This window comes from Mobula birostris, chromosome 21 (assembly GCF_030028105.1).
Source record: "Mobula birostris isolate sMobBir1 chromosome 21, sMobBir1.hap1, whole genome shotgun sequence".
Taxonomy (NCBI): Eukaryota; Metazoa; Chordata; class Chondrichthyes; order Myliobatiformes; family Myliobatidae; genus Mobula; species Mobula birostris.
The window spans coordinates 12,703,248-12,730,260 of record NC_092390.1 but is presented as its reverse complement, the minus strand read 5'-3'; the positions used below and the strand labels follow the sequence as shown (position 1 = coordinate 12,730,260).

General features: G+C 43.9%; 1 protein-coding gene across 1 annotated transcript; it reads right to left on the bottom strand.

Moving 5' to 3' along the window:
* Positions 1-1,412: 1,412 nt before the first annotated feature.
* On the bottom strand, positions 1,413-26,851 carry cox15 (cytochrome c oxidase assembly homolog 15 (yeast)). Its single transcript, XM_072238977.1, has 9 exons — positions 26,719-26,851; positions 23,339-23,520; positions 22,507-22,629; positions 22,052-22,238; positions 20,102-20,269; positions 15,907-15,988; positions 10,335-10,489; positions 6,381-6,494; positions 1,413-3,739 (listed from the first exon to the last, which is right to left on the bottom strand). The coding sequence occupies exons 1-9, from the start codon at positions 26,800-26,802 to the stop codon at positions 3,608-3,610; spliced, it is 1,227 nt and encodes a 408-aa protein (XP_072095078.1). The 5' UTR covers positions 26,803-26,851; the 3' UTR covers positions 1,413-3,607.
* Between the last annotated feature and the right edge of the window lie 162 nt (positions 26,852-27,013).

The following is a 27,013-nucleotide window of genomic DNA, read 5'->3' as shown; positions in this document are numbered from 1 at the left end:
AACAGGAATGTGGGAAGCACAACCAGGCTGATTTCCAGTGAGTGAACCTAACAGTTTAAAAAGAACAACACAGAAGTGTAGCAGTTAGCATAATGTATTACAGTGCCAGCAATTATTGTAGGTTAGTTGGTTATAGGTAATCCAAATGTGTGTTGGGGGCAGCATGCAAGTGTTGCCTTGCTCCTGGCACCAACATAGCATGCTCCCAATTTACTAACCCTAACCCATACATTTTTGAAACGTTGGAGGAAACTGGAGCACCTGGAGGAGACCCATGCAGCCACGGGGAGAATGCATGAACTTCCGACAGATATCAGTGGGCATTGAACCCTAATTGCTGAGTATTGGTGTTGTAATAGTGTTAAGCTGACCACTACTGTGGAAAATTACTGGAATCTGTTTAAAAAAAAGTCATAACATCTTGGAAAAGTACAAGTTTTTTGAGAGGATACAAAAGAAGAAAACGCACAGAGGTGTGGTGTAAGTCAGCGGTCCCCAACCACTGACAAACTAGCAAAGCATGTGCTATCGGTCCGCGAGGAAACGATATGAGTCAGCTGCACCTTTTCCTCATTCCTTGTCACGCACTGTTGAACTTGAACATAGGGTTGCCAACTGTCCCGTATTTGCTGGGACATCCCGTATACTGGGCTAAATTGGTTTCTCCCATACGGGACCGCCCTTGTCCCGTATTTCCCCCATTAAGCGTTCCTATGAAACCTTTCGTGCCGAAATGGCGTAAAGCGAAGAAGCAATTACCATTAATTTATATGGGAAAAATTTTTGAACGTTCTCAGACCCAAAAAATAACCTACCAAATAATACATAAAACCTAAAATAACACTAACATATAGTAAAAACAGGAATATGATAAATACACAGCCTATATAAAGTAGAAATAATGTATGTACAGTGTAGTCGGGAAGATTGAGCCAAAACCAATTTGTGGAAAAAAAAATCCGCACGTACGTGCATACGCCTGGCATGCATGCGCACACAGGTGCCCGTGCAAGGTTTCATGGTCATGGTAGTCTTTTTGTCCCTTATTTTGGAGTGAGAAAGTTGGCAGCCCTAATTGTAAGAGACATGTTGAAGTGAGTTTAACCCTACTTGAACAGCACCCCCCCCCACCCCCCACCCCGGGGTCAGCCAGTCCGTAAGAATATTGTCAATATTAAACCAGTCCGTGGTGCAAAAAAGGTTGAGGACCCCTGGTGTAAGTTATGGGAAGGTTAAGGGAAACAAGGGTGATTCGTGACAAGCACACGCAGAACAAACTCAGCAAGAACTAGTCATTAGCATCAACTTGCGTTTCTTTGCAGACACTGCCTGACCTGTTGAGCCTTTGTTGAAATTCTTTCAGTCCAGAAACGTAAAAGAGACAATATTCTGAAAATATGATTTGCAAGATATTGTAAAATATTGATTTTTAATTACTCACAATATACAAGAATATTCAGTCTTATTGATTTCTGCTCACATTCCAGTTGATTTATCCTTGAATTATTACATTTCAGAAAAAAAATGTAGAAACTTTTCCTCTTGAAATGTGTGTTACATCTGCATCATCTGGGTATAGTTTCCATTAGCAAAATACTGCACAGGAACAGGTCCTTCTAGCTGAAAAAAACCCACACCACCCCACAACACCCATGTGACCAATTAACCTAACCTGTACATCTTTGGAACGTGGGAGGAAACCAGAGCATCTGGAGGAATTCTTTACCGATAGTGGCGGGAATTGAACTTGGGTCGCTGGTGCTGCAATAGCATTAGACTAACCCCTTCACCTTCACGTCCTGGCCGAGAGCGAAGTACTAGCAGACAGTAATGTGAAGAACTTTAAGAGGTGGACCAAAGCATAAAAGCATTGTGATTGCACAATACTGCCATTCCTTTGGACTCATCAGGTGCATGGAGAGGGAGATTGCTTCATGGGCATCTGTTGCGATGAGGCCACACACAGGTTGGAGAACCACCACCTGATATTCCACCTGGGTAGCATCCAACCTGATGTCATGAACCCCCTTTACTTTCTTCTATGGCCTCCTGTCCTCTCCCACCAGATACCCGTTTCTCCAGCTCTGCATCTTTCACCAATCAACTTCCCAGCTCTTTACTTCACCCTTTGCCCTCCCAGTTTCACATAACACCTTGTGTTTCTCCATTCCCTCCTCCCACTACGCAGCTTTCTTTCTCCAGTCCTGAAGGGTGTCATTCCAAAACTTTTAACTGTACTCTTTTCCATAGATGCTGCCTGGCTGCTGAGTTCCTCCAGTGTTTTGTGTACTACATGTACAACAGCTTGCTCTCCCTACTGTACTGCCCAGGCTTGCATATCTAGACAGGTAGGATGCCATATCCATGGTCATCCCTCACTCATACTGGTGCCTAGATATGCAAGCCTGGGTCAGCCCAGTGTCAAACATCAAAGCAAAAGTAACAGCAGAGGCACGGAAGACTGTAGATGCTGGAACCTGGAGTAACCAGCAGGCTACTGGAGGGTCTTAGCAGGTCAAGCAGCAGTGGCAGGGTGTGGGGGGGGTGGTGTGGAACTGTTAATGATTTGGGTCCTCCAGATGCAGGTGAAAGTTCCTTTGCTCCCACAGATGCTGCATGACCCGAGTTCCTCTAGCAGATTGGTTGTTACAATTGTTGTGTTTCCTGCTATTAGGTTTGGTGTCTCTGGGTCTGTATTCGAGGGAGTTCAGAACGATGAGCGGAGGGATCTCACTGGAACCTACCAGATGCTGAGGGTCCTAGAGAGTGTACGTGGAGAGGATGTTTCTGTTAGTAGGAGAGTTTGGGCCCTGAGGGCACAGTCTCAGAATAAAGGATTGCTCCTTTAAAACAGAGAAGGGATATCTTCAGCTAGAAGGTGATGAATCTGTGGAATTCAGACAGCTGTGGAGGCCATTATTGGATATATTTAAAGCAGGGGTCGGTAGGTTGATTGATAAGGGGTGAGGGTTACAAGGAAAAGGTGGGCGAATGAGGTTGAAAACAAAAATCAGTTACATTTGCCTGAGCAGACTCAATGGGCTGATTGTGCTCCTACGGTCTTTTACCTTACATCTCCGTACTTGTAGCCTCAACTGTAAGGTAGCAGTTAGCATCATGCTAATATGGTGCCAATATCAGGGTTCAAATCTGCACTGTCTGTAAGGAATTCTCCCCGTGACCGCATGGCTTTCCTCCCCCATTCCAAAGACATACAGATTAGGGTTAACAAGTTCTGGGCATGCTGTGTTGGTCATTGACCCCAACAATGCATATCAGTCCTCTTTTATTGTCATTTAGAAATGCATACATGCATTACGAAATGATACAATGTTTCACTGTACATGTGACAAACAAAGCTAACCTTTGCATTTAAATATTTTCTCTGCCTCCACCAGCCACCCTTGAAAGAATCCGGGAGAAATAAAGCTGACATCAGGAGAAGCCACTGGACGATAAGCAGTCTTCATGAGTACAATGTGCATAGCAATATCATACCGTGATGCCAGCTCCTCTTCCCAACGATCAGTCAGTGATCGCCATCCACGTTGGAGCAAACTGCGGAGCTGAGCGGACCTGCCGCGCGCGGAGAGGGCATCTCCCGGCATCACTTGGGGACCCTGCGCAGTTCGTGGATCAGCCATAATGCCAGGCTGAGCAGAGCCAGCGAGCCCGACTGGTGGGTGGCTGCCAGGGGAGTGGGGACGTAGAGCAGCAGGGTGCTGATTCCCAAAGCAGCCTGAAACAGGACCAAACAGAGTGTTTACACAATGCAGCACAACTCAACTCTATCGTTAAACTGGTTTGGTTTAGGATAGTCACGTATAGGGAGGTACAGTGAAAGACTTGTCCATACAGATCATTTCAGTACACAAGGGAAAACAATAACAGAATACAGAATAAAATGTCACAATTACAGATAAAGTACAGTGCAGGCAGACACTGCACTGATAGATTGCGAGATGAAGAATCCATCTTAGAACATACAACATTACAGCATAGCACAGGCCTTTGGCCCACAATGCAACTGCTGTCTCATCTTACAGGCAACATATTAATTGGTTGATTATTGTCACATGTACTGAGATACAGTGAAAGTTTTTTGTTTTCATGCCATCCATACAGATCATTTCAAAACAACAGGGCTTTGAGGCAACAGACGGGATAACAGTAACAGATTGCAAAATAGAGTGTTTACAGTTACAGAGAAAAGAGCAGTGCAGGTGGACAATAAGGTGCAAGGTCATTACCAGGTAAGGTCCATTCCCTGCATGTTCATGACTAGACTACAACCTGAGGTCATGGATTAACGGTGAAAGGTGAAGCAAGCTGCCAGTGGAAGTAGTGGTTGCGAGACTGGTTTCAACATGCAAGACAAGTACACGGAAGGGAGGGGTATGGAGGGCTACGGTCCGGGTGCGGGCCGATGGGTCTAAGCAGAATAATAATTCGGCAGACTAGATGGGCTGAAGGGTGTTTTTGTGCTGTAGTGCTCTGTGACTGTTTCTGTCCCAACCTCTCTTAGATGTTGCTGTCATGTCTACTTCCAACACTTCCCACCCCAGTTAGTGTGGTCCAGGCACCTATCACCCTCCACGTAGAAACCTGCTTCACAAATCTCCCTTAAACTGCCCTCTATCTCCTTACAGCCATACTCTCTAAATTAGCCACTTCCATCCTGGAAGATATGGTTACACAGATAGGGAGGGTTTGGAGGGACACAGGTAAATGGGACTGGCTCAGGTAAGCAACGTGGTTGGCATGCTCGAGATGGGCTGAGTGGCCTGTTTATCCAATCTTTAAACTCTCTAATCACTGTACATTTGCATTAACTGATATGGTACTGGAAATTTACAAACTAGCTCAGTCTCTTGATTTCTTTGTCCGTCCTCTGCCACCTTTTCTTCTGACTTCCATCACCCAACCGGTCTCAGTTTAGTCAGATTCTGAAATAAAGACCCTCTGATGTCCATAGAGAAGGAAACCTGCCCCTTGAAAGGAGTTATGGTGAGAGCACTTAAGGTGAGAGTGGTTAAGTTCAAACGAGATGTGTTGGAATTATTTATTTTCTATTGTCTCTCACACACACACACACACACACAGTGATGGGTACCGGAATGTGCTGCCAGAGCCGATGGTGGAGGGAGATATAATAGAGGTGTTTACGAAGTTCTTAGGTACATAAGTGTGCAGAGAATAGGGATACGAAGCTCCGTATCAACAGAAGGGACAAATTTAGTTAGGTGTTTAATTACTAGCTTAGTTTGGCTTGGCAAAGCATCGTGGGCTGAAGGGCCTGTTCCTGTGCCATGTTGTTCTATGCTCTGATTTTAAGAAGAAGAGGCATAGATAGAGTAGACAGCCAGAGTGTCTCTTTCCCCCGTCTGGAAATGTCAAATACACGAGGGCACAGAATTAAGGTGACAGGGATTGTGTGGGACAAGATCTTTCTTAACGTAGAAGGTGGTAGGTGCCTGTAACGTGCCTCCAGGAATGGTGGTGGAAGCAAATACGACATTCAAGAGGCTTTTAGACAGGCGGGAAATGTGGGAAATAGATCATAGAACAGTGCAGCACAAGTCAGGCCCTTTGACTCATGTTGTGCCAACCAATATAACACTCCCTTCCTGCAGCATCTTCCATTTTAATTTAACTTTCTTAAATTTAGAAATACAGCATGGAATAGCCCCTTCCAACCTTTTGAGCCGCACCTAATCAAGAGACAATTTGCAATGATCAATTAACCTATCAGGTCTTTGGACTGTGGGAGGAAACCAGAGTACCCTATGAAAACCTGTGTTCTCTGATTAGGAAAAGGGTATTGGCTGTCCACTCTATTCATGCCTCTTGGTATCCTACACACTTCTATCAAGTGTCCTCTCATCCTCTTTCACTTCAAAGAGAAAAGCCCTAGCTCACTCAACCAATCCTCATAAGACATGCTCTCTAATCAAGACAGCATCCTGACGAATCTCCTCTGCACTCTCACTACAGCTTTCACCCTCTTCCTGCAATGAGCGATCAGAACCGAACATAATAACCCTTAGTGTGGTTGAACCAGAGTTCTATGGAGCTGCAACATTACCTCACAGCTCTTGGAATTCAATCCCCCAACTAATGAAAGCCAACATACCATACGCCTTCCTATACACCCTATTCAACTTGCAAGGCAGGTATCACGAGCAGGCAAAAGACACTACTCTAATTTAGAATCACGCTTGGCATAGTCTTTGTGAGATGAAGGGCCTGTTACTTCTGTACTGTTGCATGTTCTAGTTCTACTGGACTACTTGGGCTGATTTGGACGATGCCAAGGTCAGTCTTGCCAGCAATACACACTGCAGGAACGACATGTTGGAAGAGTGAACCACGCTTAGTACCTGTAGGTAAACCATGGCAGTCAGCGATGAAAGGGCCACTCTAGTTCTCTTGGTTAATGGCATCCTGAGGGAAAGCGCGTAGAGGACAGTCACTGCAGTCACCGAGGCAATACCCTGGAAAATAACAGCAGCGAGTAAAGTATCGAAACCTGAGGGAGAGGAGTTTCCCCCCACAGCCCAGTGACAGATTCAACCAATCTGAACAATCACGCAGGTGGAGACACTCCGAATCAGAGACCAGGCCAAAACATATCCTTCACTCTTACAAAAACAGACGATCTGTGGGAGCCTGCTGACATCAAGTTCAATTTTAACTGTCATTCAACCATACATGAACACCCATGAATACAGCCAAACCAAACAGCGTTCCTCTCGGCCAAAGTGCAAAAAAACAGTGCCAACAGCCAATCACAACACAATATAATTACAATAGCAGTAAGCATAGTCACACACAATTATAGCCCAAGTCCCTGAGCGTCATGTCCTGTGACTGATGGTGTGTGGAACGTTGTCTGGAAGAACAAACCTGCAGCAGTGCCATCATCACGTGCTAGCACTGCCGCAGACAAACGCAATCCAACTCGTCTTTCACCAGGCAAACACCAGAGAGCAGCACCAATGGGAAGGGCCAGCTCCCCAATCCAGCACGGATGCTTGCTGCTTTATATCGCACTTACAGTATTGACTGGGCTTCAACAACATGTTGTTTCAAACAGAAAACGCTGAAAAGCACAGCAAGTCAAGCAGCATCCAGGCAAAGGGAAACAGAGTTTATGTTTCAACGTTTACAACAATGACAGGCATAGAGAAGGTAGACAGTCAGAATGTCTTCCCCAGGGTAGACATGTCAAATACTACAGGACATGCATTTTAGGTGAGCAGAAAGTTTAAAGGAGATGTGCATGTTGTACAGGTCCACAATCCCTTATCCGAAATTCTGAAATCCGAAAACCAAAGTTTTTTTGGAGTGTGCAGCGTGTCGTAACAAGGTTTGTTTGGCGCGCCAACAGCTGATGTCACTCAGGTGTGACATGGCGGCACTAGCAGAGGCTGCCAGACGTCAGTTGTGGCTCAGCGCTTGTACTGGTTACATGTGCATTTGCTGTTCGCTGATATTTTGTGTTCACTGTTGACTTTGTGTTTAATTTCACTGTGAAAATATCAAAAGCAGCTGCAGATACCCCTATGGGTAACAATGAGAAAAAGAGAAGGAAGCATCTATCATTATCAAGAATGCAGAAAATATTCAGAGGGTTAGCTGCAGAAATTTAAGAAGCGTCATGGTGTAAAATATCTGAAACTTTGTGGTGAAAAAGCTTCTGCTGATCATGAAGCAGCTGAAAATTACATTTATGAATTTGCCAAGATAATATCTGATGAAAACCTTAGCCCTGAACAAATTTACAATGCTGATGACTGGCTCTATGTTCCTAGAAAAACATTAACAATGGTTGATAATGATATGGTGAAAATGTGTGATCAGCTAATTGCTGGCCTTGAGTAATGTGCATTTATCAGTGAGCAAGAGATTATGGCAGTTTACTCAGTTAAAGAGAGATTGCTTAGACATAAACCTATGTTAATGAGACAGATGACACTTGAAGAAGTCTTTAAAAACGCCGTCTGTCATAGTGCTGCTTCATAACTTGAGAATCCTGTTCCTGGCCATCGGGTACCTGTAGAGTATTTAGCTTTGTTTGCCAGGTGTAATGCAACTTAACTAGAGGTACCTGTACGTATTTAGCTTAGTTTGAACCTATATATGTCCTAGAGTATTTATGTTCTACACTTATTCCAATAAGTCATTTACCATGTGTTTGATTTGATTTGTTTGAAGCTGTATATTTTTATGTTTTATTGAATGTTTTTGTTGGAAGTAAAATGTACCAGTGTATTTATGGTCTATTATTATCCCATTATTTCATTTATCAGTATATTACTTTATAAATAAACTATAATAGTATTTGTAAAAGAGGCGGATCGGGAAAACCCGGAAGTTCTCTCTTCAGCACTTGTTGTTTGAGCAGGTACAGACTTTTTTTCTTGTCATTATTCCCCAAACAATACAGTATTTACATAGCATTTACATTGTATTAGGTATAAGTAATCTAGAGATGATTTAAAGTATATGGGAGGATGTGCGTAGCTCCGGACCTCCCCTGGCTCCTAAAGTCCACCGCACTGAGACAGGTTAATTATCAATTTTCTGAAATCTGGAAAAACTCTGAATTGCGAAATGTAACTGGCCCCAAGGATTTTGGATAAGGGATTGTGGACCTGTATTTTATTTTTTTATATATATGAAAACACAGAAAGTGAGAGCTACCGTGAACTGTCTACCAGGGGTAGTGGTGGAAGATATGATAGCAATATTTAACAGTGTTTTAGTTAGACACATGAAAACACCTTTAGCCAAAGGGCCTGTTCCTGTGCAGTACATTGCTATGTTCTAGGTCAAAAGTCTTTCATCAGAAGGGAGTGCTTCCAACATATTTTGTTTTTCTTTCTTTTAGATTTCCAACATCCGTAGTTCTTTGATTTTTCAGAATTAATTCATGGAGACCAGTCATTCTGACTGGTTGAATCACCAGCTGGTTTGAAACTGCACAGGATTGGGAAAAACCTGCAGAGGGTTGTAAGTTCAGCTAGCTCCATCATGGGCACTAGTCTCTCCCCATCGAGAATATTTATCTTTAAAAGAGAAGGCGGCATTTATCATTAAGAACTCTCACCATCCACAGCATACTGCCTTTTCATTACTACCATCAGGGAGGAAGTACAGGAGCTTGAAGACACACTCAACATTTTAGGAACAGCTTCTTCGAAGTTCAAAGGTTCAAAGTAAATTTGTTATTAAAGTACATCTATGTCACCATTTACAACCCGGAAATTCATTTTCTTGCAGGCATACTCAGTAAATCCAAGAACCATGATAGAATCAATGACAGTGCACCCAATAGGGTGGACAATAAATATGCAAACGACAACAAACAAGCAATAAATATTAACAGCATGAGATGAAGAGTCCTTGGAAGTGATTACTAGGTTGTGGAAACAGTTCAGTGATGAGGCGAGTGAAGTTGAATGAAGTTATCTCCACTCGTTCAAGAGCCCCATAGTTGAAGGGTAATAACTGTTCCTGAACCTGGCAGTGAGTCCTGAGCCTCCTGATGGCAGCAATGAGAAGAGAGCATGACCTGGTTGGTGGGGGGTCCCTGATAATGGATGCTGCTTTCCTGCAACAGTGCTGCCTCTGCCATCAGATTTCTGAATGCAGTTTATGAACCCATGAACATAAACACACTATTTTGCTCTACTTACATTTGATATGTTATTGTACTTTATATTAATTTTATGTATTGCACTGTACTGCTGTCACTAAACAACAAATCTCACAACATGTCAGTAATAATAAACCTGAGTCTATGGAACTTTCAGCAGTGGGACTGGTGAAGGTGGTTTACATACAAGATAAGCCTGCCTTCTGCGGGCTCTGAGATGTGGGGATGTCCAATAGTGGGGGAGTCTAGCACCAGAGGGCATATCCTCAGAATAGATGCACATCCATTTAGAACAGATGAGGAGGAATTTCTTGAGCAGGAGGCTGGTGAATCTGTGGATTTCATAGCTAAGACAGCTGTGGAAGTCAAGTCATTGGGTATATTTAAAGCAGAGATTGATAGGTTCTTGACTGGTCAGGGTGTCAAAGGTTACGAGGAGAAGGCAGGAGAATGGGGTTGAGAAGATTAATAAATCAGCAAAGATGGAATGGTGGAGCAGACTTGATGGGCTGAATGGCCTAATTCTGCTCCTATGTCATATGGTCCTGTGGTCAGACAATTACAGAAAGAATCACTATTTGCTATCCAGTTAGAGCCCAGTTTCTTGTGCAAGAGCTCCAAAAATGTGGAAGTAAAGAAGTCAAGTTTAACAGCTCATGGTATAAACAGTTACCAGAACTCTGTGGTCGAACTGAACAGTGGTTGGGTTCTCAAAGAAGTTTTGGAGAGCTGGGGAAAAGGCCAAAAGGTCATCAGGTATCCAACGTTCTCCCATTTTGGGGAAAGAGTTGTAAACAAGCCCTGCATCCAGGCCAGCAACAAAGGCACCTGCAAGAGAGATTTAAGAGAAAAATGTTAATCACATTACCACAAGAATTCCAAAATAACTCAGGATTTCAACTCCTTGGTTAAATTGATAGGGGAAATCTGAAAGGGATCAGTACTGGGTCCATTGTTGTTTGTCATCTATAAAAACAATCAGTATGATAATGTGGTGAACTGGCCAGCAAATTGAGGGTGTAGTGACAGCGAGGAAGTCTATCAAAGGTTTCAGTGGAATCTGGACCAGCTACAAAAATAGGCTGAAAAACACCAGATGGAACTTATTGCGGACAAGTGTGAGGTGTTGCACTTTGGGAGGATCAATCAGGGTAGGTCTTACACAACGAGTGGTAGGGCACTGAGGTGTGTGGTAGAACAAAGGGATTTGGGAATGCAGATCCACAGTTCAAAGGTTCACTTATTATCAAAATACATATCCATATGCAACTTTCAGATTTGTCTTCTCCAGATAGCCATGAAACAATGAAAGCTGTTCCGAGAGAAATATCAAACCCTCCCTTTGCATAGAAAAGTATGGCATCCTGATCATCATCCACACAAGATGGAACAAGAGCAAGAATTCCTTGAAAGCGGCATTACAGGTAGATAGGGTTGGAAAGAGTGATTTTAACATTGGTCTTCCCTGGAGGGGAGGAGAAGATGGCGGTGCGACAAAGCGCGCGCAGCCGCTCCGAATTGATATCGTATTTGTTAAATAGGTACTGCGCACAATCCTGATTTGATGGAGACAGACGTGAGAAGCACGGAGGAACATCTGGAGAAACTTCTGAAATGCCCGCTTCGCTGCCGCTGCTACTGTGCAATCGAGAATCTCCGGAGGGGAAGGCCCCAAATCCTCGGCTTTGCCTACTGCCGGGGTCAAAGTGCTCGGTAAAGATGGTGCTTGGTGCTGGAGGCTCGAAGTTTTCGGACGGACTCAAGAGTCGGCTATGGTCGGGTACTTCCAGGGTGCTGCATCGGCAAGTTTGCTGCGCTGGAAGCTCATAGCAGGAAGAGAGTTTCTCTTTCTTCTACCGTCTGCATGAGATGATGGGACTTTCGAGAGACTTTGAGACTTTTTTTTTTTTTTTTTACCGTGCCCATGGTCTGTTCTTTATCAAATTACGGTATTGCTTTGCACTGTTGTAACTATATGTTATAATTATGTGGTTTTTGTCAGTTTTTTTTTAGTCTTGGTTTGTCTTGTGTTTCTGTGATATCATTCTGGAGGAACATTGTATCATTTCTTAATGCATGCATCTCCAAATGACAATAAAAGAGGACCGCATGTCCCCATAATCTAATCTAATCTAAATCAAAGTTTTGAGTACAGGAGTTGGGATGCTATGGTGAAGTTGTACAAGATGGTGGTGAGGCCCAGTTTGGAGTATAGTGTGCAGTTTTGCTCACCTACCAAAAGATTGAAAGAGTGCAGAGAAAACTTACAAGAATGTTGCCAGAACTTGAGGACCTGAGTTACTGGGAAAGGGTAAATAGGTTAGGATTTTATTCCCTTGAGTGTAGAAAAATGAAGGGAGATTAGATAGAGGTATTCAAAATTATGAGTATATTTAGGATAAATGCAAACAGGTTTTTTTTTAAATTGAGGTTGGGTTAAGGGAGAGAGGTGGAAATGTTTAAGGGGGACACAAGGGGGAATTTCTTCACCCAGAGAATGGCGAGAGTGTGAAATGAGCTGCAACTGGAAGTGGTGGATAAATGTTTGATTTCAACATTTAAGAGAAATTTGGATAGGTACACAGATGGAAGGGGTACGGAGGGCTCTGATCTTGGTGTAGGTTGATGAGACTAAGCAGAATAATAGCTTGGCATGGACTAGATGGGCTGAAAAACTTGTTTCTGTGTTGTAGTGTTTTAGCGTTTTATGACTATGAAATAAAATTGGAAAATGCAACAGACATTCAGCAGGTTAGATTGGTATTGGTTTATTATTGTCATATGTACTGAGATACAGTGAAAAGCTTTTTGTTTTGTGAGCCATTAAAGCAAAAAGTTCAAGGCCCATAACAAGGCAGACAGAGAGATCAGGAGTTTTCTTTTAGCAAATGGAGGGTATCTGTGTTAATGTCTCTGGTCAATAATTTCAGTCAACTGTAACTCAAGAATATCAATAACTTCTCTTCTACAGATTCCGTCTGACACACTGAGTATTGTTAACAATTTTTTTTTTTTTGGTTTTGGAACAACTCCCATAGTCAGGCTAGCGATCTTAGATTATTTGACAAATTCATAGTTCAAGGCTGCTGTAGGATGAGATTTATGATACTGGGCTAATTGATTAAAACAAGACTAAAGGGAAAACTCCAGAGTAGAAAACTGTAATAGAATGTAAGCATCATACATCCTTTAAACAAGGGATCACAGTCTCAAAATAAGGGGTCAGCCTTTTAGAACAGAAATGTAAAATCTCATGTTATGAATGATGAATGTTGGAAATTGTTTACCCCAGAGGGCTATAAAGTTTATTTACTGGTTGCATTCAAAACAGCTTGCTTGATACCTGGATATTAAAGGAAATGAAGAATATGGCGTTTGAAGTAGAAGATGATAGAACTGGGCTTGTTGAGTAATGGAGAGGGTTCAACAGCATGGTCGCCTGGTGCTCAGCACAACGCTCTTCAGTACCAGCAACCCATGTTCAACTGCAGCCACTGTCTGTAAGGAGCTTGTACATTCTCCCCAGGACCACATAGGTTTCCTCCCACTCTCCAAAGTTGGTAGTTTAATAGGTTATTGTAAATCGTCCCGTGATTTGGCTAGGATTAAATCAGGGGATCTCTGGGTGGCGCGACTCAAAGGGCCGGAAAGGCCCACTCCGGGCTGTATGGGCAGCAGAGCCAAGCAAACAATAGAGCTGCTGCTTCTGCTCCGGTCACCCAGGTTCAATTTTGTTATTTGGTGCTGTCTGAGTGGATCTTGCATATTCTCCCTATCCATTTACTTCCACCAAATGTTCCGGTTTCCAAGCCCTTCCCCCGCCCCCCCTCCCCCCCAACCCCACCCACACCGCATCCCCAAAGTTGGACAGGCTGACAGGATAACCAGCCACTGTAAATTGCCAATAATGCTCAGGTGACTCGCCGTATCTAGAATAAAACTTGTGTAAATGTGTGCTTGCACAGGCTCAGTGGGACAAAGGGCCTTCTACCCTGCTGTATGACTATTACAAACTCCTGTCTCTAATGAGGGCGACACAGTAGCATTGTAGTTCATTGGCAGCTGTTAGCTGGAGATAACTGGTAGGCCAGCTTTTTTTTAAACCATGCTCCTTAACTGTGGAATTCAAAACCTAACACTTTAAGGAATATAGACTCAGCTGACTCTTAAATTCCAGCTCATAATCTATTTAACCCCACTTTTAATTAACTCCTTATTTGTCTTTTATTTTCATGTTTATTTTTATACTTTATTTTCATGTTTCCCCATTATCCCACTGTAAAGCATTTTGAACTACATAATTTGTAGGAAAAGTGCTCCACAAATAAGTTGTTATTACTGCATCATTCTACAGCACTGGTGATTAGATGATCTGGTTCAATTCCCTGAATTCCCTACAAGGAGTTTGTACATTCTCCCCATGACCACGTGCGTATCTTTCAGGTGCTCCAGGTTCCTTGCACATTCCCATGTTGTACAGGTTAGGGTTAGTCACTTGTGGTCATGCCAGGTTGGCAAAAGAAACATGGCGACCCCAAAGCACATCCTTTGAGGGCATTGGTCATTGATATAAAAGGACAATTGCACTGATTGTACAAGTAAAACTAATCTAGAGCTTAGATCTAGATCTATAAAATGGAAGACTGTAAATACCCTGGACATCAAGGTAGAACTTGACTCAGTGTCGATAGGACCAAAGAACAACTTACACAGGAAACCTCACCCACAGTGCCACATAGAATAAGTAGCAGCATAGCATAGTACAGCCCTTCGGCCCAAACTTTTATGCCGACCCTTTAACCTACTCAACCACCAATCTAACCCTTCACTCCCACATAACCCTCCGTGTTTCTTTCATCCAAGTGCCTGTCTAACAGTCTCTTAAATGTCCTTAATGTATCTGCCTCTATAAGTACCTCTGGGAGCACATTCCAGGCACCCACTGCTGTGTAAAAAAAACTAACACTGATACTCCCCCAATACTTTCCTCTAATCACCTTAAAATTATGCCCTCTTATATTAACCATTTCCACTCTGCAAGAAAGCCCCTGGCTATCCTTTCGATCTCTGCCTCTTATCATCTTGTACACCTTGATCAAGTCATCTCTCATCGTCCTTTGCTCAACAGAGAAAGCCCAGCTCACTCAACCTATCCTCTTGTGATGCGCTCTCTAATCCAGGCATTATTCTAGTGAACCTCCTCCGCACCCCTCTCTAAAGTTGTACAAAGGCTGTGGTTATAGTTACTGGGACCCAAATACCCAGATGTGCAGCATATCCTGACCAAGGGGTGGGCTCCCACATTCACCTTTACTAAACAGACACAGACACAGCCTTCCCTGCCAATCTTGTCGATTGCCTGTGGTGGTTCTGTAAGGACATTGCTCCTTCCCCATACTACACCCTCCAGTTGTCATCCCAAATCAAGTCACTCCCACGCATGGAGTCAGTCACAGGTGAGATTTAGTCCATAGAACATAGGAACAGAATTAAGCCATTCGGCTTATCGAATCTGCTCTGCCATTTGATCAAGGCTGATTATTTAACCCCATTCTCCTGTCTTTTTCCCCATAAGCTTTGAACCCCCCTCTTACCTACAAAGAAGGCATCACCCTCCGTTTTAAGTACACCCAATGATTTGGACTCCACAGCTGTCTGTAGCAATGAATTCCACAGATTCACCACCTCCTGGCTAAAGAAATTTATCCTCATCTCTGTTCTAAAGGGATGTCCTAAAGATGTGCTGGGATTGGAGAGGGTCCTGAGGCGGTTTACAAGAATATTCTTGGAAATGAAAGGGTTAACATATGAACAACAGGAATTCTGCAGATGCTGGAAATTCAAGCAACACACATCAAAGTTGCTGGTGAACGCAGCAGGCCAGGCAGCATCTGTAGGAAGAGGTGCAGTCGACGTTTCAGGCCGAGACCCTTCGTCAGGACTCGACCTGCGTTCACCAGCAACTTTGATGTGTGTTGGGTTAACATATGAGGAGCATTTGATGGCTCTGGGTCTGTACTCACTGGAATTTAGAAGAATGAGGGGGCTTCTCAATGAAACCTACTGAAGATTGAAAGTCCTAGACAGAGTGCATGTGGGGAGCATGTTTGCGATAACAAGATAATTCAGGACCAGAGGGCACAGCCTCAGAATGGCCTAGTTAGGTGCTTTTCTGATTTGATTTGCAACACCAGCTCAAATACCTTTGTGACTCCTACAGCCACTTGAATAAAGTGGCCTTTTACCTGAGAGTGCAGTTACAAAAATAAGTCCGCCAGTCCCTTGAGCAAATCGTCTGAACAGCATCATCTGGTGAGTATTCGGCATCTACAATAAGAGATGATCATTAAAAATATAATTAACTGATCAGGAGTACTGCATATCACAAAGACCCTCTTTAACGCCCAACATCCCATTTCAAACCCCTACCCAGTACCAATTGTGCATCTTCATCCAGAAGATGAGATGCAAGTGCCACAGTAATGAAAGAGACTGGATTTGAGAGCACACTAATGGGACATGTTTGGGAAACTTTATGCTTTGTTCAGTCAATTTTTTTCTGGGCAACACAGTCTTGAAACCATTGTTGTTTTCTGCTTGTCATTTATTATTACCATGTACACACAGTGGCCACTGAGTGTATGTTTGTGGTTTTCAGCTGCTGTAGATTTCAAGACACGCTCCACTTCAAGATACGACGTGTTGTGTGGTTAGTTGAGTTACTGTCACCTTCCTGTCAGCTTGAACTGGCATGGCGATTTTCCCCTAATCTCTCCCATTAAAAAAGCCTTTTTGCCTACAGAACTTCCGCTCACCGGATGTTGTTTGTTTATCGCACCATTCTGTGTAAACTTAAGAGATGTTTACTGTGTGTGAAAATACCAGAAGATCAGCAGGTTCTGAGATGCTCAGATCATCCCTGTCTGGCACCAACAATCACTCCATGGTCAAAGTCACTTAGGTACATTTCTCTCTCCCACCCCACCGATATTTGGTCTGGACAACAACTGAACCTCTTGATCATGCTTTTATGCATTAAGTTGCTGCCACATAATGGCTGATTAGATATTTGCATTGTGTACAGGTGTACCTAATAAAGTGGCCATTGAGTGTATACTCTTCACTCTGAGCTTCACGCAAACTAGGAATTTTCATTAAACCCTGGTGCATGTGATAACAAACTAACCCTACGTCTTCCCTCTCTTGACGTGCTGTGATTGCATACCTGTTTAACTGTAGAACTAACTTATAAATTTGCAAGATTCCAAAAACTTTGTCATTAAAAAAACAAATTTAAAACTTTTGCTTGTACTTTGTGTGAAGAAGGTTAGACTAATGCTTCTCTGTTACCGGGAGGAAGCACCAAGAATGCTTGACATAAACTCTCTAGTGAATGTGAAGTGACATTATTGAAACATTCAGATTTTGTATGGGGTGGATTGGGGTAGAGTTTACAGTCCCAAAGTAGAGGATTAGCCATATAAGATAATACATCATGGAAACAGGCCCTTTGGCCCAACTAGCTCATGCTGATATTCCCATCTAAGCTGGTTCCATTTGCCCGATATTGTTCCAAACATTTCCTGTACCCATGTACCTATCGAAGAGTCTTTTGTACATTGTTATTGTACCCGCTACAAGCACTTCCTCTGGTCACGAGGATGTGTTTTATGGCTCTGCTGAAGCTGAGGAGAATGGTTTGGGGTGGGGGGGGGGGGAGGAGGAGAGAAAATCTCAGTGACATATATCAAATATTGGAAGGCTAAGATAGAGTGGATGTGGAATGGATGTTTCCTATTGTGGGGAAGTCTAGGACCAGAGGGCATAGCCTCAGAATAGAGGGACATCTACTTAGAACAGAGATGAAAAGGAATTTCTTTAGCCTGATGGTAATGAATCTCTGAAATTCATTGCCACAGCCGGCAGTGGAGGTCAGGTAATTGGGTATATTTAAAGCAGAAGTTGATATGTTCTTGATTAATCAGGGTGCCAAAGATTACAGGGAGAAGGCATGAGAATAGAGTTGAGAGGGTTAATAAATCAGCCATGAACAAATGGTGGAGCACATTCGGTAGGCTGAATGGACAAATTCTGTTCCTACGTCTTATGGTCTAATAGCTATTACGAAAGTAATTACGTGGGGTATCAAAACTACTCGATATCTCCACTCTTTTTGTCACATCATTCCATACACTGACCACCATCTGTGAGAAGAACTTGGCCATTAAGTCCCTCTTAAACCATTCTCCTCTCACCTTAAGTTCTCTCTAGGTCTTGGACTGGATATTGGAGGCCCGATGTCTGAGAGTCCAGCGCTGGAGGTGTGCATCTGTCTCTGTGTGTTGGGAATGGGGCTTGTTTTGCTGTGGTCATGTTTTGTTGTGTTGTTGTTGCTTGTATTGCCCTGACAAACATTCTGGGCATGCTACATTGGTGCCAGATTCAAACAACCATTTCACTGTATGCTTCCATGTACACATGACAAATAACCTTGAGAATATGTGGTGACACTTGCAGGCTGCCCCCAGCAGATCCTTGCGTGTGTGGGTTGTTCGTGCAAACAACACATTTCTCTGTATGTTTCAATGTACGCTGAAGAGAGCTGGACTATGCATATCATTCTACAGACATGCAGCAGAAAGCATCGTAACAAGCTACATCATTGCGTGGCATGGAAACTGCACTGCAGCACACAGGAAGACTCTACAATGGGTAGTCAAAACTGCCTGCCCACCACTAAAAACATAAAGATGCTAAAAAAAAAAATGCCAGTAACATCACGAGGGTTCCTACCCATCCTGCTCATGGACTGTTTGTCCCAACTCATCAGGGAGGAGGCTACACAGCATTCACGCCAGGACCACCAGACTCAATAACAGTTACTTCCCCCAAGCAGTGAGGATTAACACCTCCAACCACCACTACTTTATCATTTCCTGTCAGAGTCACCTTATATACAGACACTCCTATGCCTAGCACCACTTTATGGACAGACAATCAATGTGTAGAGGCCATCTTACGTATTTATATTTATTTTGTTATATTTTATTATTGTATTCTATATCTTATCATGTCTTTTTCTTGCAATTCATCAAAGCTGGAGCAACAATTATTTTGTTCTCCTTTACACTTGTACCATGGAATTATCATTAAACAATCTTGAATCGATAAATAAATCTGAATCCGGATTCAAGGGGCAAGGAAAATGAGAAATCTCTCAGGTGCAGTCCTACCAGGGTACTATGCTTGTCTTCTTGTATTAACGGCAATTTAGGAAGGGCAACCTTCTGAACTTCCTATACCAGCCTATTCATCAATGATGCACGTAGAAGGACACTGGGGTCTTACTGAACAACAGTTCTGAGTTTAACACAGGAATGTCTTAGCTATTACAGGAAGCCCTGCAGCTCATTGGGTCTAAGCCATCTTACAGCAAAGCAATCTCATCAGTCCCACTCCTCTCCCCTCTTGTAATTTACTCCCACCCATGTGCACATTTATTTTGGTTCTTGTCTCGTCTAAATTAAGAGATCATTTACAATGGCTAATTAACCTAGCAGCACATTTTTTGGGATGAGGATGAAACTACAATGGCGCTTGCTTCAAGCTCATCCGCAGAAAACAGCTTAATTTCTACCTTTAATGTTTCTCTTTTTCCTTTTCAAAGCAGATGGGGTTCTGTTAAAGACCCTGACCTAGAGCTACTTTCAGATTGCGGCAGTGTGACCCGCTCCTGGGGCTCACCGACCAGCCGTTTCTCGATGTCCCTAGAAGGTGAGCATGCCTTAGGGGTTCCGACGGGTTGCAGCCTTGAGGATGAACTGATTCTATGCGGTGCTGCTGAATGAAGTGTCGCGGGAGAAAATGGAACATCAGGAAGAGTGTATTAGCTGTCGGGGGCCCATAAACTGGCGAATAGTGTGCTCTTTCTTGTGTTGGTGGGGGAGAGTTTGTTGCCGATTCTTGAGTTGGAGAACTTGGTAAAGAAAGTGACTTGACAGACTTCAAGACTGCAAATCAGTGAGCTGTTTGTCTGCCCTCTCACTGTGAAAGGGGGACACCTCTCTGTCCCTTTATTAGGGGCAGGGGGAGAGACTGTGATCTGTTGAATTGTTGGGTGAACGATTAGTTTTGTTTGTACTGTAGATCATGATCTTTCTTGGGGGCTTTCCTATTGCTTGCTTGGTGGGTGAGTATTTTTTTGCTGAAGTAAGTGGAGGAGGGGAAGAGTCGCTGCTTTGCCTAGTGGGGGCTTTGGGGTTCTAATGTTTTTGCTGTTACTCATTCTTTGGGGCACACTTCTGTTTTTGTGGATGTCTGCGAAGAACAAGAATTTCAGGTTGTATACTGTACACATTCTCTGATATTAAACGGAACCACTGAAGTTCTGAATATTTTATTTCAAATCTTTAACGTATAAAGAAAGGCCCTCTGTGTTACCTTTAATGGGGGCAGGAGGAGGGACAGGCCAGTCCACAGACTGGCACAGTACAGCACCAATGCAGATCCGAGATGTGCGGCCAGACGGTACTGACTGACCCGTGGGATGTCGTGTGAATCCTTTTTGTCCTCCAAGCCGCTCTTCACCATGAACCAGCCCAGCAAACCCTGAGAAGTGACAAAAAACTTAGGTGATAAAGTTCCTCCACAAGATTCAAGATTGTTCAATGTCATTTTTACTGCACAAGTTACTCCAGATTCACAAGCTAGGCATCAGGGTTTCTGCTCAAGTGGTGTCAGGCTGTGTGGTTCCAGCCTGTAGCACAGGAGGAATTCAAATGCCATTGTATTCCTGAATCAACAGAGATGTGCCCAGCTACCATGGTGGGCGTCACAGTAATATAGGGGTTAGTGCAATGCTATTACAGTTCAGGGCAGTCCGGAGCTTGGAGTTCAGTTCTGGCGGTGCCTGGGAAGAGGTTTGTACGCTCTCCCCTTGAACTGCATCGGTTTCCTCTGCCTGTTCTGTTTTCCTCCCACAGTCCAAACATGTAATGGCCAGTATGTTAATTGGTCATTGCAAATTGTCCTGACCTGAGGTTAGTTAAATAGGTGGGTTGCCGGGGAGCGCTGATCATGGGGCCAGACATAGTCTCTAAATAAAATAAACAAGTAAATCAAACCATCCCCACCCCTCTGTCCAGATTTGAGATTAGTTACCTCAGCATGGGACGCCTAATACCTACAGGTCTAATTAGAATTAACCATTCTAAAATTTCCTTTGGAACATGGGAGCAAACTGGAGCACTCAGGAGGAAATCCCCATGACCGTACGGTTTCCCTCTGGGTGCTTTGGATTCCTCCTTTGGTCCAAAGTTGTACGAGTTAGGGTTGGTAAGTTATGTGCATACTCCGTTATCGCCAGAAGCACTGTGACACTTACGGGCTACCCCCAGCACATCTTGGACCGCGTTGGTCGTGGATGTGAACAATGTATTTCACTGACAAGAGAAAATCTGCAGATGCTGGAAATCCAAGCAACACGCACAAAATGCTGGAGGAACTCAGCAGGCTAGGCAGCACCTATGGAAAAGAGTACAGCCGATGTTTTGGGTCGAGTCCCTTCATCAAGACTGGAGAAAAAAAAGATGAGTGTCTAGAGTTAGAAGGTGGGGGGGAGGAGAGGGAGAAACACAAGGTGATAGGTGAAACCAGGAAGGGCGTGGAGAGGGAGAGGTGAGGTAAAGAGCTGGGGAGTTGATTGGTGAAAGAGATACAGGGCTGGAGAAGGGGAAATCTAATAGGAGAGGACAGAAGGCCACAGGAGAAAGAAAAGGGGGAGGAGCACCAGAGGGAGGTGATGGGCAGGTAAGAGGAGGAGGTGAGAGGGGGAAAATGGGGTGAAGAATGGTGGTGGTGGGGGTTGCATTACTGGAAGCTCCGGAAATTGATGTTCACGGCATCAGGTTGGAAAATACCTTGGCAGACTACAAGATGCTGCTCCTCCAACCCGAGTGTGGACTTAACACAACAGTACAGGAGGCCATGGACTGACACGCCAGAATAGGAACCGGCCACTCATTTTAATTCCACTTCCCATCGTCGAAACGTTGCCTATACCCTTTTGCACAGATGCTGCCTGGCCTGCTGATTTCCTCCACCATTTCGATGCACACGTGACAAGGTAATAAAGCTAATCTAATCAAAATGTATATCAAACTGGTCAAAGTCATGGCGAGGTTGAAAACCTCAAAATGTCCCAGTAGAAGAGAGCAGGAAGAAAGAGTCAACTTCCAACAACAGACCTCAAACCCTCTCTCCACAGACGCTGCCTGACCTGCTGCATGCTTACTGGCAGTGCTCACATCAAGCGACTATTTCCACCCATTCTCAGGATCTCTGTCGCGGTAACAGTTTGTCTGGAACTGCCAGCCTCTAATCACCACCCACCTGAAAGCACACAAAGCCACAGAGGCCTGCCACCCGCAGCTTCAAGCTCCTCGAGAACCAGCCCTTTCTCCAGAAATAGACGGCGGGCAGAATGTAGGCCAAGCCCACTGCCCGACCCCACATCCGGTGGGAATACTCCATGTACCAGATGAACTTGAACTCATTCAGAGTCATGTCATGGTTTAATCTGCAAAGGGAACAAACAACCCAGTGATGTAGTCACAGGCCAGCATATGTAATCTGCAGACAGAATGAAATTAATAATAAGATTAAGATCAGCTTCAATAATGGGTTGACTAACACTTGTGGGCTGCCCCAGCACAGCACATCCTTGGATTGTTGTTGATACAAACAACGCATTTCACATTTCACTGTATGTTTCCATGTACATGGCAAACAAAAGTAATTTTTAATGTAATTCCCCCCCCCCCCCCCCCCACTTTACAGGAACTTACATCTTAAACTCCGGGAATTGTTGATACTTCTGAAACTCAGCCTCCCACTCTGGTAGGGTGCTTGGGGGCTTCATTTCCTTGATCAGATGCCAGTCTACCATCGACAAGCCAGACTCGGTGAGCCTATGTCAGAAGAGGAAAGCACTTACAACGTTGTGTACAACCACCATGGGTTTCCCATAGTCTGCAGATCAATGAAAAGAGTACCCCACCTCCCACATTCTGCAGCCATCCTATTACACACCATCCGCCAAAATGCATTAGAATCAATGGCCTCATCAGCCACCTCACAACCAAAGGACTTGAGAAGTCATCTCCAACCCCAAGATTTTCCTGGTGGTGCTGGTTTCATGGAAATGAAAGGGCAAAGCAAACCACAGTCTTTTCCAATCCCCAAAAATGTCAGAAAACCTTTAATTTATTTCTTCAAATGATTCAAAAGTTTTGCTCTCTCTCTCACCGTCCCCCCAGGGGCTCCACAACAAATGCTAAAGAAGGAAAGTTCTTCATTTCAGAGCCGATCGGTCTTTCAGGATATGAATGATTTTATTCAGACACAGACAGAAATCCAAGTCACAGTAGTGAGTGACAGCCTGTGTCTCCCTTTCTCTTCGTTGTTGCTGTTACCTCATGAGAATAACAGCATAATTAGCAAAGAAGAATACCTGATATTAGTTAAAATGGGAAAGTAGCAAAAAAAGGGAGGCAGAAATGGTTTTGGGGATGGGCCATAAATGGCTGGCACGATGGAGACCAACACCCCAAAAGTGAATCAGTAAGTATTCTGGAATGGGACACTAGTTATTTTTAAACACACAGCATTTTTACTCACCTGGTTACTCCACCAAGGACCACAGCCCCAACCACCATGCCACTGCATGCAATCATCCATTTCCCCACGATTCTGTTGGTGGTGGCATTGGGTACGGAGGAAGCGCCAGACTGCACCGTGGCATTTGCAACAACAGAACTCTTGCCCCTTCTCACCACACAATGTTTCCACGGATGACTGATCTGAGAAGAAAAAGTGAACCAAAGAGTGTGAATACCCACATCTCCAAACCTGGAGTTGGACAAACTCAGAAGATAAAGGAAAAACAGGAGCATTCAGGCCATTATAACTCATTCCTCCCACACCGCTTCTTACATAACTCCGAGGAAGTCTGCTATTTAAGTATCAAATTGTCTCTCAACTGATTCCACAAAGTACTAACTCATTTTCGAGGACTCTACAACCTATGTTTGCATATTTATTAATTTATCATTTAAAAAATTTGTACAACTTATCTTTTTTTGCACATTGGTTGTTTGTCAGTCTTTATGTATAAATTTTCATAAATCTAACTGCATTTCTTTTTTTCCCTGTAAATGCTTGCTTGCAAGAATGTGAATCTCAAGACAGCATAATGTGACATAAGGATTTTGATAATATAATTACTTTGATACCTTTTGGAAAAAGATGTACTGTAGCTTTCAGATCACAGCTTAGTACAATAGATAATTCTGAACTCCCTTCTTAATTTTTATATATTGGGGCAGCTTAGTGACACAGCTAGTACAGCCACTGTTAGATCAGTTCGTCCAAGTTATAGGGAGAAGTTGTGCAGGCTAGGAGTGCTATAGACTTAAGATAAGCTTATAAAGGTTTAGAAAATCATGCAGGGCATAGAGAGCGTGTAATCTTTTTGCAAGAAAAATTGAACCAAAAGTTCAAAGTATGTATAAATTATACAACCTTGAGATTCACCTGCCTATAGGCAGCCACAAAACAAACCTCAAAGAATCTACCTTAAAAAAAGACCCATACCCAATGTGCAGAGAAAAAAAAAAACAGAAATCACACAAACAATAAAAGCAAGCAACAGTATTCCCTGCTGAAGGGTTTCAGCCCAAAACATTGACTGTACTCTTCTCCTAGATGCTGCCTGGCCCGGTGAGTTCCTCCAACATTTTGTGTGTGTTGCTCACATTCTCAATCACATTCTCCACCAAATTCAGTCCGTAGATCCGGAGCCCAGAACGGACAGAGCAGGCCCACAGCCTCAGTTCATCACACAGCAAGGTAAACCACCGTAAAGCTCTCAGACATGAAGCCTGGAGCAGGGCACAGCCTCAGCGCCGAGGAGAGTGGAGTAAGCGTCGCATACTGATGCAACCTTGAAGAAGGCACACAAGTGACTACTTTCTTAAAGGTTTAATGAAAATTAAGACGAGTATAACTAGTTCATATGGAGCATAGACAGTGACTGGGACAATGATAAGCTCCAAGGGAAAAGATTCAGAATATGTGAATGGATGCCCTTCAACTACCTGGATCTTGAACTGGCCAGCAAAGCCATTATTAGAGTTCAGCAAAACTAAGACCACTTTGCACAAATTCAAAATGTTGATCTGTTCTAATATGTTTGTGTAAAAATTTGTATATTTTAAGTTCTTCTTGCAAACATGCTTATCTGACCCTATATGCCTGTGGCACTGCTACAAAAAAGTATACTTGTGCATGACAACAAACTACATTTTGAGTACGTGGAAGTTGGATTGCACAGGACACTGCAGATTGAATTGAACACGAGGAATTCTGCAGACGCTGGAAATTCAAGCAACACACATCAAAGTTGCTGGTGAACGCAGCAGGCCAGGCTGCATCTCTAGCAAGAAGTACAGTCGACGTTTCAGGCTGCCACCCTTCGTCCTGAGGAAGGGTCTCAGCCCGAAACATTAACTGTACCTCTTGCTAGAGATGCTGCCTGGCCTGCTGCGTTCACCAGCAACTTTAATGTGTGTTGCAGATTGAATTGAATTGACTTTATTACTTACATCCTTCACATACACGAACAGTAAAAATCCTTTGTATAGTAATTTATAATAAATATTATGTACACCAGGCCAGTCAATATAATACAGAAATACAGTAGTGTCAGCATGAATTAATCAGTCTGATGGCCTGGTGGAAGAAGCTGTCCCAGAGCCTGTTGGTCCTGGCTTTTATGCTGCGGTACCGTTTCCCGGATGGTAGTAACTGGAGCTGTTTGTGGTTGGGGGTGACTTGGGTCCCCAATGATCCTTCGGGCCCTTTTTACACACCTGTCTTTGTAAATGTCTTGAATAGTGGGAAATTCACATCTACAGATGCTCTGGGCTATCTGCACCACTCTCTGCAGAGTCCTGCAATTGCAGGAAGTACAGTTCCCATATCAGGCAGTGATGCAGCCAGTCAGGATGCTCTCAATTATGCCCCTGTAGAAAGTCCTTAGGATTTGAGGACCCATATCAAACGTCTTCAAGCGTCTGAGGTGAAAGGTGCCGTTATGCTTTTTTTTCACCACACTGCCGGTACGTACAGACCACGTGAGATCCTCGGTGATGTGGATGCCGAGGAACTTAAAGCTGTTCACCCTCTCAACCCCAGATCCATTGATGTCAATAGGGGTTAGCCCGTCTCCATTCCTCCTGTAGTCCACAGCCAGCTCCTTTGTTTTTGTGACATTGAGGGGGTTGTTTTCTTGATACCACTGCGTCAGAGAGATGATTTATTCTCTGTAGGCTGCCTCGTTATTATTTGAGATTAGGCTAATCACTGTAATATGCTGGAATAAGGACTAACAATCTACTGGAGGAACTCAGTGGGGTTGAGCAGCGCCTGCAGAAGTAAAATTTGCAGCCAAGACCCCACGCCAGGGCATCCTGGTAGTGATTTAAGGAAATCTGGTAGATCACCAAAATCTTACAAATTTCTACAGATGTACAGTGGAGAACATTCTGACGTGGTTGCATCACCGCCTGGAATGCACCCAAGAATCTGCATAGACTCAGCCAGCTTCATCACCAGCATCCAACATGGAGGGCATTTTCAAGAGACAGTGCCTCAAGAAAGCAGCATCCACCACTAAGAACCCTCCCCATCCAGGACATGCCCTCTTCTCGTCATCAGGGAGGACGTACAGGAGCCTGAAGACCCACACTCAATGATTCAGGAACAGCCATCCCTCCGCCATCACATTTCGGCCCATGAACCCAATCTACTTATTAAGTAAACTGTAGTAATTTTATGTCTTTGTATTTTCGCTATCCAAAACACAACTAACTCGGATCACATTAGTCAGTAAGAATAAACCTGACTCTGGTGGGAGTCAAACAAACTCTACCCGTCCATCTTCCCCCACTGACCCAAACCCCCCCCCGTCTGTTTCTCAGGGTAAGCCACCACCTCACCGTGTTCCAGCCGCTCCCGAGCCGCCAGGCGGCCCTCCTCAAACCTGGGCAGCCGCCACACCTCGCAACCCCAAGAAACAGCATCACCTCGCACGGCCAACACCTCGGGGGGAGGTCAGGGTTAACACGTGACGCACTCTGTTCCCCCAGCTGACCAATCACAGCCCGGCACACTGCCCCGTTCCCGGAAAAAAAACTTCAGAAATGAAAGGAAATTTTATTTTTCATAACCACTCCATCAAGGTGCAAGAGAGATCACTTAGCGATCCAACGGTGGTCCCCTGTAAATTTAAAC

Bases quoted from the DNA above. Each gene is read 5' to 3' on its own strand.
- cox15 (XM_072238977.1), bottom strand. From the start codon at position 26,802: ATGCTGTTTCTTGGGGTTGCGAGGTGTGGCGGCTGCCCAGGTTTGAGG. The intron at 22,630-23,338 runs GTGAGTAAAAAT...CTTCTGACATAG, and splicing joins GTCCTTGGTGGAGTAACCAG to GCTCACCGAGTCTGGCTTGT. The intron at 22,239-22,506 runs GTAAGTTCCTGT...TTCCCTTTGCAG, and splicing joins CAATTCCCGGAGTTTAAGAT to ATTAAACCATGACATGACTC.